The sequence below is a fragment of the Pseudorasbora parva genome, chromosome 1, assembly GCF_024679245.1.
Source record: "Pseudorasbora parva isolate DD20220531a chromosome 1, ASM2467924v1, whole genome shotgun sequence".
Taxonomy (NCBI): Eukaryota; Metazoa; Chordata; class Actinopteri; order Cypriniformes; family Gobionidae; genus Pseudorasbora; species Pseudorasbora parva.
This window is the reverse complement of record NC_090172.1, coordinates 48,568,443-48,586,477: the sequence shown is the minus strand read 5'-3', so window position 1 is coordinate 48,586,477 and position 18,035 is coordinate 48,568,443. Positions and strand designations below refer to the sequence as shown.

Here is an 18,035-nt window from a genome sequence, read left to right as displayed (position 1 = left end):
AGTAATAAATTAAATTATATTTATTTTGGGCTGAACTAACCTTTAAAGTGAAATTCAAATGATATTTGTAGGATACATTTATTTAATGAGTGTGTTGAATCAAATATTTAAAAAAGCTGATAAAAAAGCAAAAAGTAGGATAAAAAATTATCAATTAAAAAATTATTTAAAAAAAATTATGAAAAAATATAAAAACTTAAAATGCTCTCATTTTCACTCATAGATGCTCTCATTTTCCCTCACAAATCAAAATCTTCCAAATGTTAGCAAACGGAATGCCTTGTTTTTAAAACAATAACATTGTAAATAAAACTAATAATACTACTAATTAAATATAATGAATCATAAAAGTAGCCTAATAATAATAGTAATATATTATACATGGTTTATTAAAATTATCATTAGAGTGAACTTTAATATTATAAGACGAGAAAAACAGTATTAGTAGCCTAGATGATCAAACTTTCATCTGTTAGTGTGGCCTACTTAAAAAAACAGCATCAATGTGGCGAATACTTACAACAACCAATGCTGAAAATAAAGCGCTACATGAGGACATCTAGTGTTGAGAGGTGAACAGTACAAGCAGAAAGCAGCGTGCATTATAGCGTCACTGAAACGTAGTTGGGTGGTGCAAACCGTGCAATGTCTCCCACCTACAAAACAGAATTTACGGAAGTGACTGGGAACGAATGTCAACAAGAGAGGAAGAGAAAAGGTATGGTAAAGATAAAGTCACACAACAGTACTATACGAAAAAACGCATATAATCTCCTTTCGAATAGTTTATAGTGTGATATCAGGTCTTAATGGTGTCCTAATATAGAGTAAAGTTAGTAGCAGGAAGCCAGCTAGCGTTAGCATAAATCAGGCGAGTGAGAAAGAAGTCGGAAACGAAACTTTCGGAACAATCAATCAGTTTAGACGTTGGTCGTCTTACTTTCTTAAGGTTGAAACGCAAGGAAATGCCCTAAAATATGTGTTCTGTCTATATGTATGAAGTGTCACTGAATAGTTTGTTTTGTATATGAACATTGCACTGCTACTCTGCCTAACACTGAGTTGCGTCACTGCGGGGAAGAAGAGCGAGACAGGAAGTCATCCTTGCGAAAGACATTCTTTGCGAATTTATTGAATTGTTTCGAATTAATATGTTGAACTTTTGTCGAGGTTATGTCATCGAGGTTCTGATTGAAGCAGTTGTTTTCGAAAGCAAATGCTGGTCAGGCACTGAGCTTTAGTTGTTATTGTTGTCTTTGTCTGAAATAGTAGTTTATGGTGTTTATTTTTGTCTTTACAGCTAAACACTTCCAACAAGACGGTTTGGTGATGGCGACACCTCTAATTGTGTCGAACTGATGGATCTACCCACCTTATTTTTTTAATAAATTGTATTTTAATCTGAGTTTTATGAAACAACGATAGTCATTGGCTTGTTAGAATGTCTATTTCCCACAGCCTTTGCGTCTTAAGTCTTTTGTTTTTATCAGGTAAGTTATTATGATTTTATACTTGACTGTGTATCTCACAGATATGGTACAATCCGTCCATATAAGTCTAAAGTAGATTTTTCAAGAAAATTGAAATGCTGACCTTGACTTAACCAAAGGTTACCAATGGTGACTTTAGGGTCAAGAAAGGTAACATAAACATAAGATTGATTGCATTTACATCATGATAAAGGGGAATAAACCATATTTAGCATTCCTTGTCTTATATGTGATCAACCTTTGTATTTTTTCCCCCACAGTTCCTTGCACACTGGAGCTGGTCTTCAGTGCCGGTAAGAAAGAGCTTGACATCTTTTCGTTTGTCTCTCAGTCAGGGGTGCGTTCCCCAAAACTATTGTTAGCCAACTATGGTAGCAAGTTCCGTTGTTATCAACGTAGTTCAACCAGTCTGTGTTTCCCGAAACCAGAGTTCCAATGAACATTCGCAAACAGCATCGCAAACTTGTGTGGTTCCAATGACAGCTCTCGACCTGTGGTTAGAAGCATAGTTTCTTGTTTGCATGACATGTGGACTTAATAGATTATTATCTTGAATCAAAATAAGCAAGCTGGCATTTAGTACAATCTATGTTTTTTATTATGTCGAATACAAATGTAATTTATTTCTTTTAGTTTGTCAAGCGATTTAAAGCACCTTTTTTTGAAAAGTGGCCATGTGCGGATGTGCTCTAATAAGTAAGAATGAGCCTATTTGAATCTGGAAATAAAGCGAAAAAACTGAGAAAAATAAGAAATAGTCCTCAGGTGCCATGTCCATAATTTATAGCTATAATCTATAGTTGTGGCCATAATTACTGTTTCTCATTTAAATCTTGTAGGTGATATTGTAGGTGCTTTTTGCACAAGTGCAAAAGATTTTTCAAGCAGATTTTGCATCGGATTCAATTGGTTGTGTTGACTGCTTGGTTTGAAAGTGACTTTTATGTGAAGGGTGCTTTGCGCATAACTACACTATTGACAGTGGACAATGGACCTTTTTCAATGCCACTGTGCCTTTACTTCCTGCTTGACTGCTTAGGTTTTCTCTTTAGTATTGTCATTGGACATATGTAATATATTTAAATGCTCATTATTATTATTTAAGTTTTAAAGGCTATTCCACCTGCCTTAAATTATGTTCTCAAATAACTAGATTGTAAATCACAGATTGTTTATTGTGACATAGAAATTTAGGGCCAGGGCACAGTCAAATTTAAAGATATTTTGGCTTCAACTATCTGTTTCAGCTCATTGTGATCATTCACCCAAAATACTACAACAAAGACAAGGAGAGATTCATAACTCTGCACACCATTCCTGGTCTTCGCGTCCACTCAACTGCAGTTGGCTGATAACCTCACAAATTGGGGAGCGTGTTATCATCAGGTACCAGTAATATTTAATTGAAATTTGTTTTTGGATTGTTGAAAATATTTAAATGAAAGCTTCTATGCATATATGAACAATATAAATGTTAAAAGTCAGCCCAATGATGAGCATATCTGAGTTAACAAGGTGCGAGATTGCTTTGATCCTTACACAGTAAACACAGTCCATTTTTTAACTGCCTGCCATTTTATTTTTGTCCATCTCTTTTAAAGTTTTTCCGAGTTTAATATGAGATGTGGACGGGAATGGGTGTCCGTGGTTCCTCTCACTGGCAGCCCTTTCAAACTCTGTGGTTACCAGCTTCCAGCACCGTTTGAGATGACAGGGGGAAACATTACAGTGACACACCACTTCATCAGTCATTTCTACCCAGTAACAGGGTTCCGTCTTTCTTATATTAAAGGTAGAACACATTGAAGGAAAATTCTCACAGTTCCTAGCATCTTACTGACTTTATCCAGAATACTGTAAAAACTGTTTTCTTGAGCATGTGTTTTAACAGGGTTCATTTGTCTTTCTCCCACCTCTCCAGACTCAGGTCCCTGTTTTCCAGGCGAGTTTGAATGTTACAGTGAACGCTGTCTCCCGGCATCATGGCGCTGTAATGGACGAGTTGAATGCCTTGGTGTGGGTGATGAACTAGGCTCTGATGAGGACAGATGTGATGATGTTAGCCCTGAACCACCCATAGATGATGGATATCAGCTCCTTCCAGCTGAAACCACCACCTTGGTGATCCCATTATCGAGCACCGATGTACCACCTCCTAAAATTCCTGATTTCCCCTTGTTACCCCAAGGTGGACCATGTGGGGGATATTTGGGTGCATTTTATGGGTCGTTTACTCCCCCTTTGCAAACTGGACAACCGATGGTGTGTGTGTGGACAGTTGACCCCCAGGATTCACGACCACTCAAATTAGAGCTTCAACAACTGGAATTGGGTCCCCGAGACATGATCACAATCACAGATCAGCCTCATGGCACAGGCAACGTCATTAAAACAGTGAGTTTTACTCTTTTTATGATGTAGCTTGTACTTAATCAGTGCAGATTAATGTATTTCAATTTATTGTTTTTTTAAAACTGTCATACCACTTCAAACTTGGATCATATGGATAATACATCTTACATCCCATCTCCTTGACTATTACAGATCAACTCTGTGTCCAATAACAAAGCAGTAGAGGTCGAATCCCACACCGGCTTGCTTTCCCTGATCTACCATATGGAGCCTTCATCTGAAGGGCGGGGCTTTAATGCGACCTATCGCATTTCGGATTACTGCCTTCCATGGGAGGAGCTTTGTGGGGGATCACTGGGAGGATGTTATACCCCGAAGCAGCGATGTGATGGGCACTGGGACTGTCCTGAAACGGGCCTGGATGAGGAAGGATGCTGGGGCTGCCAAGCTGGGCACTTCCTCTGTGGAATGGGAGGAATTAAGAAAGCAGGACACCAGCAGGATAGACCAATCTGTTTCTCGATTCATGAGCGCTGCAACTACCAGCTTAACTGTGCAGATGGAACTGATGAAAGAGAATGTACCCTCTGCCAACCTGGAACCTTTCACTGCGACAGTGACAGGTTTGTATGCGTTCATAAATGAGTATACACCACTGCTCAAATGTTTGAGGTTGGTAAGATAAAAAAAAATGTTTTTAGTGAAGACTCTTACAACTAAGGCTGCCTTTATTTGATCAAAAATACAGTTAAAAAAACAGTAGTATTTTGAAACATCATTACAATAAAATAAAATAAACATATGTTTGAATATATTTTAAAATAAAAAAATTTCCTGTGATGTAAAAGCTGAATTTTAAGCAGCCATTCTTTAGTGTCTTATGACCCTTCAGAAATCATTGCAATATATGTGATGCGCAAGAATTGTTTCTCATTATTATAATTGTAAAAAACAATTTGAAATACTTTTTTTGTAACAAAGTAAAACTCTTTTCTTACGGACCCCAAACGTTTTAATGGTAGTGTATATACTTTGCCCACCATATGATTTACTTCTGTGTTTAAAATCTGCTGATGTTTAATTCATTGAGCAGGTGTGTGTTCGAGAGCTGGCGTTGTGATGGACAAGTGGATTGCAAGGATGGCACAGATGAACTTAATTGCACTGTGACCCTGCCCCGAAAGGTCATAACTGCAGCTACCGTTGGAAGCCTAGTTTGCGGACTTCTGCTAGTCATTGCAATGGGCTGCACCTGCAAGCTGTACTCACTACGCACTCGAGAGTACAGGTAAAACCATCTAGATAATAACCAGATGGGAAATCATTTTCCAAATATAATAATTGTACTAATTTTACATTACAATAATTGTGCGCAAATTAAAAACTATTTTTTTTGGTTGAGAAAGATCAGGGCATCATTGTAATATATTGGGCGGCGACTATTTGCACTAAGTGAAAAAAGCATATTTTCATAGCGATAATTTCTATTTACGCTAATTGCTATTAGTGATAGAGGCTATTAACACTGTTAATAGTTACTAGATTCTATTTACACTCAGTGAAAATAGCATATTTTCTTAATGATACTTGCTATTTACATTGTGCAAATAGTGATAGATTCTATTCACACCAAGTGAAAATAACATATTTTCTTAGCAATAGGTGATATTTACATGATAATAGCTGAAATGTCATAATATGGGAAAACAGTGATATATCCTATTTACACCATGTCTAAGTAGCAGTTTCTTTATAATAACATTTATAGTCATTACATGAAATTTATACTTTTTGACAGATACATACTATTTGCACCTCAGTATTTTTGAACATTAACAGGATGCAATAATAACAGTGTAAATGATTATTAAAATTATTAAGTGGATGCCGTCTTGATGGGACAATAAAAGCCCTCTCTATGCCTACCCCTAACCCTACCTAATACATGCTTTTATTATTATTAAACATTTTGTTAGGCACTTTATTTCACATTTATCTAAAGTAAATGCCTTTCTGATGTGATTTGTGATGAGATATGAGATAAGAGATATTGCATTTTAAGAGTTTTTTTTATTTTTTATGTTGTTTGGTCCAACCCATAGACCTTAAAAAAATATGGACTCTGCGACTTCATCCATTTACGCTGAATAGTTAAATAGAGTTGAAGCTTTCAGATGGCCCACATGGCGCAGACATCTTGGTACCAGAGTCTGCGCAGTAGTGATTTCGGGACCGGAGTCTGCGCAGTATTGAGCAGGAAGTGACATCAAAAGCCCGCTCATACTTTCACAGAACAATTCATTATGTTGGTGTGAAATTAACAGTTATGGAAATGTAGAAATTAAAGCTAAAGCTCCAATCTGCTCCCAAAAATCCTGAAAAAAGTCTGTTAGTGTCTCAGTGACAACTTCACTCAGAGAAGCCGTCGATCTCAGCTGTCAATCATGAGGTCACAACCCCTGTTTTTATAGCATCAAATAACTTACTCAAACTAAAATTATTTAAAAAACGAACTCTTGAAATGAAATCATTGTGATAACTGCCGACAATGACACTAACTTTGGGGGAAAAATATTTGAAGTGTAATTTGATTGTTTAGTTTGTCTCGCGTCCATTAGAAAACACGGAGGGGCGGCTATACTGGGACCGGCCACCTTGGGGTGTCAATCGAGGCACAGAGGCCTCAGTTATTTAGAGGAGTGTTGCAGGCCTGGTCTAATCAGGAATTGTTAGGCGGAGCTAGTGCGAATAGCACTTGCCAAAAAGACACGCTATTTGCACTTGGTCTGAATAGACACTCCGAATATATTATGTTGTAATAGTGACTTTTAATGACAATTTTTTTTTTTTTCTCTTGCCTCTAGCATGTTCGCACCGATATCTCGGCAGGAGGCTGAAATGATCCAGCAGCAGGCCCCGCCCTCTTATGGTCAGCTGATAGCTCAGGGAATCATTCCACCAGTGGAAGACTTCCCTACTGAGAACCCCAATGAGGTAAGAGTCTCATTACTGTTTTAATACATAAAGTTCATGAGAAATAAGTAGTGCATCACTTTTATTATTTTAATATTTATTATACATAATAATCAATAATCAAAGTAAATATGTTTAAAATGTTACAAAATATGTCAATTACATGCTGTTACTTTGAATTTTCTATTCATTAGTCCTAATTTCTGATCAAATAAATGCAGCCTAGGTGAGCATAAGAGACATAAAAACATTTGAAAAAAAATCTTACTTTTGAATGTTAATGTATTGTAGAAACAATTATTTAAATAAAACAAAACAAAAAATAACACTGCATCTTCTGTCCCTAACTGGCCGTACAATATTTATTTGTAATTTTATTTTCACAAAAATTTAGGAACTGATAGTGTTAATTTGTTTTTACGTCGATTTTTGTGTTGATCTGAGGTGGGTTCTTCTGTGTTGTAAGTTTTGATGAAGGGCTGTATAATTACCAAAACAATAACAACAATAACACCAGAAATTATTACCAGAAATGTCAGTATTTTTTTCCATTATTAACTGAAAATAACGCATTATAGGCTGCACGCCCTGCTTCAGTCTGTATAGCAGAAAAGCAGAGGCTGCAGTCACGAACGAAAACGGGCAGAAATATTTAAAATATATTACAAATATTATGCTATTAAAGTAATTACGAGGAGTTGTATTCATGAATATCTTGTAAATATTAATATGCAGCTCTGAATAGATTTTTTATTCATGCCAATTTGAAATTGGCTTTAAAAAACTTGCTCATTTAATAATGTGCATTTATGGCATGGACAGATCTAGAACATAATGTAGCTAAGTGTTTAAAATGCAAATGCATAGTTCAGTTGAAACCTTGCCCTCTTTGGCTTGCTGTTGATGCTGTAAACTGAATGTACGAGGCAAGCTGACTGTTTAAATAACAGTACTGAAATAAAAATGTGCTGTTTGTATTTAAATCAGTTTAGGGCCATTCACACAGGATGCGTTTTTGCGGTTAAAACACCATATGATATGCAGGTCTAAAGACACGTTGCAATGCACGGATATGTGTCGTCTTTCTTGACTGTATGAAAAGGTTTTGGATTTTTTATCATATGTTAATTTAAAACATCTTGTATAATATGACTTGCTGTTTTGTTTTTTATTGTATTTATATGATATTTGTATTGTTGTAGTTTAATTTTTGCCATGAAAATAGCTTTGAATGCTCACATGGCATTAAATAAAATAATCTGAATCTGAATCTTGACTGTATTAAGGCATATAACTTACAGACTTATGTCGTATAACGTAATCAGTGATCTTGTAAGGGTAAATAAAGAACTTTTTATTTTTAATACAGCATTTTCTTTACTCAAGAAATACTATGTCTATAAAGGTTAATATTGTATGTACCTCTTCACGTCAATCTGCTATGGCAATCTGTTTGTCGGATGTAGCAACAGTAACTAAGGGGGGGCGGGGCTTGCCGAAAGGCTAATTCTCTTTTTGTGTTTTTTTCAGACTGTCTCACTCTCTCTGAGAGGAATACTACAGCTCCTCAGGCAAGACAATGCTTCCTCTCTACGGCGAAGACGCAGGCCCCGGTTCATCCGCAGAGCTGTGCGACGCCTACGAAGATGGGGCTTGCTTCCCCGGCCTGCACCCAGGTCAACACAGACCACAGCCTCTTCCTCCCAACAGACAGACGGCGCTAATACTAGCACTGAGCCCAGTCAGTCAAGTCCTGGAGTCTCCTCAGTGGCTACAGAGGTTGCCAGTCATTCCTTGCCTCAAAAACTGTGTATATCCCAACAGACAGAAATACAGCAGCAAGCAGAGGCTCCTTCTTCTTCTCCCCCACCTCCATTTTCTGCCCATCCAGTTGAAGATCCTGAAACACAACAGACCCCACCCATCCTCACTATCCCCCCGAGCAGCCCTTCCCTAGCGTCTCTCTTCCACACACTGGGGCGAAGCATTTCCCGTTTCAGACCCTCCCCGTCTCCCATGTCTCTTCCTCTTTCCACATCCCCCTCTTTTTCCTCTTCTTCCTCAGAGGATGAAGTGCTGCTGATCCCTCTCTCTGATGACACAACCTCTGAAGATGATGTGCCCATGCTGACATAAGCGACTTATTCTTTCTTTTCCTTTCCTGTTTTGTCTCTCTGTTCATGATGTTCTCGCTCTCTCCCTGCCTTCCTCTTTTCAGCACGTGAGCGTCACCATGTTTGCTTCTTGTGCTGGCTTGGTGCCTTAACTTGTATTAGAGCATCTGTTTTTCAGACTTAAAAGAAAAAGTATTGTATTAACGTGTGTCAAATATTTGACAAGCGACTGCGTGTGTACATATGTTTGTTGGTTGTGCACTTATCTAAATTGTTGAGTATGATAGAAGAGCATTTGCACAAAGAATCAACCTTCCCACTTACAAAACGTTCCTCTTTGTGATCCTTTGCCGCAATGTTGGTTAAAAAGATATTTTAGTTAGAATTGCTTTTTTTTATCTGCAGACATGGTTGTGTGATGTACATACATGTGAGTTTACCTCATAATGCTACAGGCCACATTTTATTGTGTGTTCCTCAGAAGTGCCTTTGATTGAGCTTCCTGTACATCACTAGACAGTATGTGACTGCGTATGTGCTTGCACGTAGGGCCAAACACACTTGCACAAAAGTTTACATGTAGATGTAGAACTCACCCTCGCTATGTATATGGTAGTGCATGGCAACTGTGGCAATAACTTAATAATACAGACTTGTGTGTTGTGAGTGAGTGATTGTGTGCGTGTGTACTAGAGAGAGTGAACTAGCTGAAAGTGGTAAGCCACTCAGTGGAGACAATCCTTCTTGGAGGTTTCACATGCACCTCCATATGCACCACCAACCTGAATGAAATCACCATATCACAATAACTTGAATATGTCTTTCAAAGTTTAAAATTTAGATTTCATATTTTTCTGGCTCAGTGGACAATAAATGGACAACCAGTCGTAGTGCCATATCTATAGTCACTTGATTTCAGCTGCTGTTAAGATCTGTCAGTTCACTCCTTCTTTTACCCTGTCAATGTTGTTTTTACTCTATGTATTTTTAATGCAGAAATGTTGAACTCTCATCTGCTGAATGGTGATTTGAAAGGCATGGGTGGGAATTATCTGATTATAGTAAAATTAATTTCACTGTATATATTTGCTAAACCAGCTGGAAAATCCACAAAGAATAAAATGATTTGCACTTTTATTCTTCTTTGTGTGATTTCATGTGTCAATTCGAATGTTGCAGTTTAGTTTAGTTTCTTGCTGCTCATATATTTTAGAAATATGCTGACTATCATTCTGTCAGCATATATCTAAAAAGAATCTTAGAATGCAAGTGTTACAGGTGAAGAAAGTGATGTTCCCTTTTAAGGGAATATAAAGCACTATGAGAGGTCATTGTCTTATTAGCACTTCAAAGCCTGCATTGCCTCAGTTTCTTTACATCCTGAGAAGGAGTGTCATTCTGCTTAAAAGAGAAGGAAACAAACAGATACGCAAGTGTCCTAGTTCGCCATCTCCAAATAGAAGCCAAAGGACTGATACTATACTGGTAAGAAATCTATTGATTAAATATTTTTTTGTGTGAATGATTTTTTTTTTTTTTTTTTTTCTAATGGTAAAAATTGGGGAGTTTTTATTTTTATTTTCAATAAACAGTGTTCTATTCATTCAAGAGTAATGGTTCCACAAAAACATTAAGCATCACAACTTTTCAACAGGATCTTGTGACACAGAAGACTGAAGTAATGGCTGCTGATTTAGCTTTGCTATCACAGTAATAATTACATTTTAAAATGTATTAATAGAAAAGAAGTTATTTTAATTGTATTATTTCGCACTATTACTGGTTTACTGTTTTAAAAAAAAATCAAATATAAATGCACCTTGGTGAGCATAGAGACTTCATTCAGAAACAACACAAAATCTTACAGACAAAACTTTTGAACAGTAAATTACTTCCTAAATTTAGGGCATATCTTTTTTCAAGATAACGTGTTGAGAATTATTGATGTATTTATTGTTTTAAAAATACCCATGAAAACTTAAATTCTGATTAAATTTAAGAAAGCCTGTCCAACACAAACTTTTTGTTTTAGAGTTTATAAAACCTCACATTTTACTTATGTTAATACATTTAATATAGTTGTATTGCCCATAAAACATTTGTAATTCTTCCTTTTCCAAGCTTTTTCTTTTATGTTAAACAATGTCTTTTGCGCCTTGTTGTGTTTGTATTGGCATATTAATGTTGCCATGGTTTCCATGTACTTGGGGGAAGTGCATCTTTGAACAAGTTCAGAGATCAATTAAAATTGTTTCCCGGCCCCCTGTTCAATATCCCTTTGCTCATTGGCCCTTGAGTGAAACAGAAATCAACATACCTGTCACTACATCAGATGCGAATCTAGCAACGCACAGTTCTAAACCTCAGAGACCTAAAAGAGCAGAGCAACATGTAGAATCCATGGCGGTACCACAACCAATCAGGATCAAGATCTGGATCCCCTCAGAAAGCCCCGCCCTCTCAAACTGGGAGAGAGAGAGACTTATGACCGCAGTTGATGAGGCAGTGAGCAAAGTTTCCAGTTTACTGTCAGGTGTGTAGTTGTTGTGTGAAATGCAGTACAGACAAATCAGATAGTGAGAGATTTTCTTCCCAATCATTTCTTATTTAGCTTTTTTTTGTGAATGTTTGTTCATAGTGAGACGAGTTCCAGATAGTCTGTTGCTGAACAGAGACATAAACAAATACTGCAAATTCATCTGGAGAAACAGTAGCACTGTTAACCACATGAAGTACATTTTACACTTATTCTCTGATTCTCTTACTGAAATGCTCTGTCACCAGTTTGTTCTGTGCTAGTTAAACTTAATTGCTCATTGACTTGTATTTTTTTTAAACTTATTTTCAACATGTATTTTAATTAGTCAACCAGTGTCATTATCCTTAGATGTGGCAGAGCCAAAGAGAACTACAGATTCGAGAGCTGCCTCGGCGTGAATGTGAGTCTCGTTTCATTCATACTAGTACCTACTACTCAAAATATTGCACTTATTGTCAGTGTTGGGGAAAGTTACTTTTAAAAAGTAGGCTAATGCATTACAAAATTGTGTTACTACCTAAAAAAGTAACCAATTGCGGTACTTAGTTACTTGTTAATGAAAGTAATGCATTACATTCCCTTTGCGTTTATTTTTCTCACCTGGGTGGGTTTGCTTTTTTGTTTTGTTTTCTTTGTTTTAAACAACAAAGCATTTTTCTATTTTTGCCAAATGTAAAGAGGAAAAAAGGAAGGTAAAAAAAAAAGCCTCAGGCTGAAAGAAATGCAAATTCCCACCTTTGCAGAGGGCCCAGTAAAAAAAAGAAAGAAAAAAAGAAACACAAATGTGATGTTTATCTAAAGTGGTTTTTGCTTATTAGTATGGTTGAAGTGGACCATTGAAGATCATTAGCAAAGACATTGGTTATTACATTGAGATCAAATACATAAAGTATATTTGTGTAATTCAGTTAAATTGAATTATTGCATGTTTGTGTAAAATTCTCAAATTGCATTTCACTTTTTTTTTTCCATTTTGATTAATACTGAATCTGTGAGATGAGGAAATGCCTGCTCATATTTATTCTAAAACTACAATAACCATCATGGTAACACAGCAGTGACAGCACACAGTGTCTGTGCACTTACTCATGACTTTTTTCAATATGGAGACAGGAGAGCTGTCAGTCAATAAATGGAAAAACAAAGTAACTTGCCTTACTTATTTGAAAAGCAATATGCTACTTTACTAGTTACTTAAAGTTAAGTAATCTGATTACCTAACTCAAGTTGTAACTTGTAATTCATTACCCCAAGCACTGCTTTTTGTTCAGTCTTGCCTGCTTGCAGATCCCAGATGAACACCTAAATGGCTGTGCTGTTTATCCACATCCTGAGGATCCAGTCCCGACAGTGCTGAGGCCAGAGGGGACGGGAGTTTCTGACACGGACTTCCTGCTCTATGTGTTCACTCACAGCACCGAGAAATGTCGGGCAGAGGTAGAGACTATGACTCTACTGAGATTAATGCAGGTTGTCATATAATGTCTGTAACATTTTCATATGTCTGTCTCTCAGTCTAGTGTTCTGGCTTATGCTGCTCACTGTCAGGCAGATTCAGAGGGGCGTCCTCTGGCTGGGACTATGGTCATCTGTAGAGATTCACTCCGTATGGAAAGATACACACATGATCACTATGTGCAGGTGACAGCGAGGGTATTTGAGAAGAGAAAGTAAACTGCAGAAAAACAGAGGAACGTTGAAAGTACAACATTCAGTATTTGTCATCTTTGTTTTGGTACAGACAGTGATCCATGAGCTTTTTCATGTGTTGGGCTTCAGCAAAGATCTCCTCAGCCGATCAAAGGATTGTTCTTTCTCCTCTCAGGGTAAGTAACAGAACTTCATTTTTCTAAATGATCTTTATGTAATTTAATAAATATCTATTAGAGTTAAGGTTTTATTGTAGCCCTGTTGTGCATTTTCTGGTCATATTTCTCACTGTGGGTATTCTGAAGCTGGTGCAGACTGCTGGTCTCATGGTCAGGCGATCAGCACAGATGAGACAGGCCAGGTTAGACTTTATTCTCCAACTGTGATCAGAGCAATGCAGAAACATCTCAACTCTACCCACACTGACCTTGGAGCTCCATTGGAGAACAAGGTACCCCATCATGTGCAAACCACTATGGCAGTGATGCGATAACATGATGTTATCCCCTTGATTCATTCTTTGATGCTATAGCACTCAACAATTACCAAATAATTAATTTTGTTCAAAAGAAAAAAAAATCTAATTAAATTGATCTGTAATTGGCTGTAAGGACTTTTACATTGTTACAAAAAATTATAATATTTCAAATAAAAATAATAAATAATGTTCTTTTGAGCTTTCTGTTCATCACAGCATCTAAACTTTTGATAAAAAATGAACAGCATAAAAATAGAAATATTTCTCAAGCACCAAATTAGCATATGGAATAATTAGTGAAGATTCATGTGACACTGAAGACTAGAGTAATGGCTATGGAAGCTTTTTATGTCACTGAATAAAAAATAAAATAATTTTGACTTTTATATCCAAAAAAATCAGAATTGTGAGATGTAAATTCGCCATTGTGAGATAAAGTCTCATTACTCTAATCTGTGGTAGAAGCGAACTTCTGTAATGGCTGCTGAAAAATCAATTTAAAATATATTGATTTATTATTATTGTAAAAATATTTTACAATATTACTGTTCTTGCTCAGTTTTGATCAAATACATGTAAACATGGTGAACATCAAGAGACTTCTTTTAAAACATTAACAAATTATACAGACCCCAGACTTTTGAATAGTAGTATAAATCATAGCATATACATACTCCAAAGTATTTGAAAACATTGCCACTGCAGTGGCATTTTAGTAATGGTACAGTGCAATGGAAGTGATGTGTTTCCATTTTCAAATATCCATGGTTGTTATGTGGATAGTTGATACACAGTGATTTTGTTACATTTTTGTTTGTGACTTTGAACTTTAACCTAGGAACTTTGTTAAATTTGAGTGTACTGAAATAAAAGTACACTCAGACAAAATTATATACACAATGTAAAGACAGTGTCTATTTACACTTGACTTGAGTGCAATGGGTATTTTCACTGTCTACCATTGCTCTGATATTTTACCTTTAGTACAAAAATCCATAACTTCTTTTTACACTTTGAATAGCATTTATTACTGTTTGCATTTGAAAATAGCATCTACCTTTCTTAATATAAAAAGCTGCTGCTGCCTAATGTAAAACACAGATGATGCACTCAATCACTCCCTCTTTCTCTTCCTCTCAGGATGTTGGTTCAGACGGTCTCTCGTCACACTGGGAGGCCCGTGTGCTTCAGGGCTCCATCATGGCAGCTTTACTGGTGGAGCCGTATCTGATTCGCATTGATCCCATCACACTCGCTGCCCTCCAGGATACAGGCTGGTATTCAGTAAACTTTAGCCGTGCTCAGAGCCTGGTGTGGGGAGAGGGTAAGACATCCACTATTGAGCCAGAAAATCAGTTTGTTGGTGTACAAAGATACTTGAGTCTGGAGTCAAACCTCAGACTTGCCTGTTCACTGTTTTACCACTGTGTGTTTCTGTTTTAGGTAAAGGCAGTCAGTTCGGGTCCCTCTCTACCTGTCACAATTCTTCAACTTTCTTTTGCATAGACGGGTAAATCAAATAAATAACGCTTCTTTTAATAAACACATGTATTTTGAAACTATATGTTGCATGTTTGAATGGTGGGCTTGTTGAAAAGTAAAACAGTTTAAATGGGTTTTCTAAAGTTGGTAAAAATGATTATTTTAAAATTGTATTATTTTATTTTTGAAGTGTAGTAAATGTGATACATAAACTGTCCACCGTCTTCCTTCCAGTGCATTGGGTTGTCATTACCTTCACTTCCACAAGGGGGAGTGTCTCACTGATCCGTACCTGGATGGCTGCCGCATTTTCAAACCCCTGGCAAGTGCTGTGAGTCTCGTCTTTTGTTTTATTTCTTTTTTAGACTTCCCACATGATTATCTCTGTGTAATGCTTTAATTTTTCTTCATCAGAGTGAGTGCTGGAACAAGAAGAATGAGGAGAGTGGAACGAATGATGGAAGTGGAGAGATATATGGCTCAGACAGCCGGTGTTTTATATCCAACCTCACTAGACAGGTACTGTATGTTCTCACATTTATGTACATATTTATATGAAAGCTAGAGTTTTCAGGTATTTAGACCCACTAATTAAGGCTATTTTATTTGTCTTTTACTTTTTATTTTATTTAGAATAATTCACTCTCCCGTGTATCAGTGGCAGGTCATTGTTACAGACACAGATGCACTGGAAAAAACAAATATCAAATTCAAGTAAAGAATTCTGATTGGTTGGATTGTCCAGCAGGAAAAAGTGTTGAGGTTTGTTGAGAAACTCATTGGTTATTATTTCTGAAAACATTAAGTAAAGCTTATTTGAACCCTTCAGGTTATTTATTATAACTTCCTGTCTCTAAATGATATAGGTGTCTGGTTATCAGGGATTAATCTTCTGCCCAGACAACAGATTATGTAAATATTCTGATTTAGAGCCTCCTACATCAAGGCAAAAGGCAGATAACATTCTTAATGTTGGTACATCCATTGAGAGGTTAGTCGATGTTCTAATGTGTTTTACCTGCATCACAATCAGTTACAGAATTCAAAATACTGTCTATTTCTATGTCAGTTGAGTCTCTCTAATATATATTTTCTCTATTGTAGCGATCATGAGGAGAAAGATGCCACTCGTTCTCCCAACCTCATGCCTCTTTCCTTAGTCACAGTGTCAAAGCCAGAGATCCTTGTGTCAGCAGTGCTGAGCATCATGGGTGCTTTCTCTCTGCTGTCTGCTGCAGTTTTCATCTACAGGAAGTGTTCATCAGCCAGGCTCAGAGTTCATGCTGCCAATGAGTCTCCATACATCAACCAATGCATTTGAAGGAACTAATGGTTGAAACAATAAAATTCAGGAAGTTAACAGAGACTAAACCATTTTTAATGGCAGCATCAGGAGTTTTGAAACAAAAAAAATAAACATTTACATATGGTTACATCTTTGGATTTAAATAAAAGCAGCAGTCTAGTTTTTTCCGCTGTTCCCATCTCTGTTCAAAATCATAATCTTATCATATTACATTAAACCATGCAAATTATACTTTTTAAATTGTTAATGCTCACATCAGCATTGTGTGACTACTACATTTGATGTGTTTTAGGGCTACCTGCAGTTAAGTTTCCGTTTCTGTAGTCTAATTTCTAATTGTCTTATACCAACAAATTAATGTGGGGTAGAGGTGAATTGCTCCCTCTCATAGCTAGCACAAAATAATTGATATTTACCATAATGGATATAGAAAAAGAAGAAGTCACAACAAAGAACACTCTGTAACTGTATGAATTAAGCGAACAAGTGCTACTGTTACAATTGCACCATTGAAATGTCTTACCTATCTAGCAGGGGAAAAAAGCTGTTTCTGTGTCCGTTTTGAATCCCCTCAAAACACAGAGGTCACACCACCTTTGAAAAGCCCTTTTATCCTTGTTTTCGCATTGAAGTCTTTTTTTTTTTTTTTTTTGTAGTCACTCCGAAGTCTTTTGCGTTTTACAACAGATACATTTCCAGTTGTCACTAGTGATTGTCATTTGAGTCTTTCTGGATCCACCATCAAATTGATTTGAGTTTAATTGAGTTAATTGAAATCTCCACCTCCAACACCGGCACACACAATATAGCCTATTTGCCGGAACACCCTCTTTATGTGAACAGATGTGACATGACGCAAAGAGATGCTTGAATTTCCAGTGGAATTCCACCAGTACCACTGGAATTTAAAACATTATTACAAGTTTACCGTTGTAAATCAAGCTATAGTAAGCAGATAGTTTTGAATACTGGCTGGTTATGTACTCGCTCAAATTTATTTTGAATACTTTTTAACCCAAAAAAGTTTAAATAAAACATTTTGTGCAGGTAATTTACTTACATAAACTTCTAATGTAGTACATATAATACAATATTTTTATGATGAAGATTGTGATGTGATAAGTGGATTTTACAATGGTAAGTGGACTTTCTATTTGCCAATTCAGTCATTCATGTAAAAATCTGTCAGTCTTTATTCAAGATTACTTACAAAAGTCACTGAACAGAAACATGATTCTCTGAATTTTAGTCAACAAGATTACAATAGTTTTTATGTGGTTAAAATATTAAGTAAATAGTGAGCAAAAAAAGCTTAATTCTAACAATGATATAGAGGTGTAAATATCTGAGCAACAACAACAACAAAAGGTTTCTCAAACATTCTTTCTGTCTGCCTGCTTCAACCATTATTTGGAAACATTTATACCATAATATATTATTATATATTATTATATAATTATTCCACAAACAAACAGCAATGCTTGGAAGGTGTCACATAGCCAGTTCTGTCAGATAACTTACAGATGTTTAATAAAATATTTGATGCATATTAAGATGGAATTAAAGAAAATGATATAAAATGGTAACTTTTTTTTCATCTTTAGGATTATAATACTAGTTATAGCTACTTCTATGATATAATTTTTTTTTT

At 36.3% G+C, this 18,035-nt stretch overlaps 2 protein-coding genes across 3 annotated transcripts; both read left to right on the top strand.

Moving 5' to 3' along the window:
• The first annotated feature begins 582 nt into the window (after window positions 1–582).
• lrp10 (low density lipoprotein receptor-related protein 10) lies at window positions 583–10,066 on the top strand. 2 transcript variants are annotated; one of them, XM_067444104.1, is made up of 10 exons: window positions 583–718; window positions 1,301–1,490; window positions 1,751–1,783; window positions 2,738–2,876; window positions 3,092–3,282; window positions 3,412–3,884; window positions 4,035–4,465; window positions 4,936–5,130; window positions 6,707–6,836; window positions 8,346–10,066. In XM_067444104.1, exons 2-10 carry the CDS (start codon window positions 1,442–1,444, stop codon window positions 8,949–8,951), a joined length of 2,247 nt encoding a protein of 748 aa, XP_067300205.1. In that variant the 5' UTR covers window positions 583–718; window positions 1,301–1,441; the 3' UTR covers window positions 8,952–10,066. The 2 variants fall into 2 exon arrangements, with proteins under 2 accessions (XP_067300205.1, XP_067300214.1); XM_067444113.1 differs by lacking the exon at window positions 583–718 and adding an exon at window positions 1,074–1,222.
• A 1,101-nt stretch (window positions 10,067–11,167) lies between these two features.
• Window positions 11,168–18,031, top strand: LOC137085158 (ciliated left-right organizer metallopeptidase). The gene is made up of 14 exons (XM_067451716.1): window positions 11,168–11,462; window positions 11,568–11,661; window positions 11,817–11,868; window positions 12,756–12,905; window positions 12,984–13,109; window positions 13,210–13,294; window positions 13,424–13,569; window positions 14,737–14,920; window positions 15,040–15,106; window positions 15,313–15,409; window positions 15,493–15,597; window positions 15,712–15,840; window positions 15,945–16,069; window positions 16,183–18,031. Exons 1-14 carry the CDS (start codon window positions 11,330–11,332, stop codon window positions 16,397–16,399), a joined length of 1,710 nt encoding a protein of 569 aa, XP_067307817.1. The 5' UTR covers window positions 11,168–11,329; the 3' UTR covers window positions 16,400–18,031.
• The last annotated feature ends 4 nt before the right edge of the window (window positions 18,032–18,035 follow it).

What these genes read in the sequence shown, in the direction of transcription:
- lrp10 (XM_067444104.1), top strand. Translation starts at nt 1,442, where the DNA reads ATGTCTATTTCCCACAGCCTTTGCGTCTTAAGTCTTTTGTTTTTATCA. An exon ending in CAGGCAACGTCATTAAAACA is followed by an intron (nt 3,885 to 4,034) that starts GTGAGTTTTACT and finishes TGACTATTACAG; the next exon opens with ATCAACTCTGTGTCCAATAA. An exon ending in CTACTGAGAACCCCAATGAG is followed by an intron (nt 6,837 to 8,345) that starts GTAAGAGTCTCA and finishes TGTTTTTTTCAG; the next exon opens with ACTGTCTCACTCTCTCTGAG.
- LOC137085158 (XM_067451716.1), top strand. Translation starts at nt 11,330, where the DNA reads ATGGCGGTACCACAACCAATCAGGATCAAGATCTGGATCCCCTCAGAA. An exon ending in TTGTTCTTTCTCCTCTCAGG is followed by an intron (nt 13,295 to 13,423) that starts GTAAGTAACAGA and finishes GGTATTCTGAAG; the next exon opens with CTGGTGCAGACTGCTGGTCT. An exon ending in GAGCTCCATTGGAGAACAAG is followed by an intron (nt 13,570 to 14,736) that starts GTACCCCATCAT and finishes TCTTCCTCTCAG; the next exon opens with GATGTTGGTTCAGACGGTCT.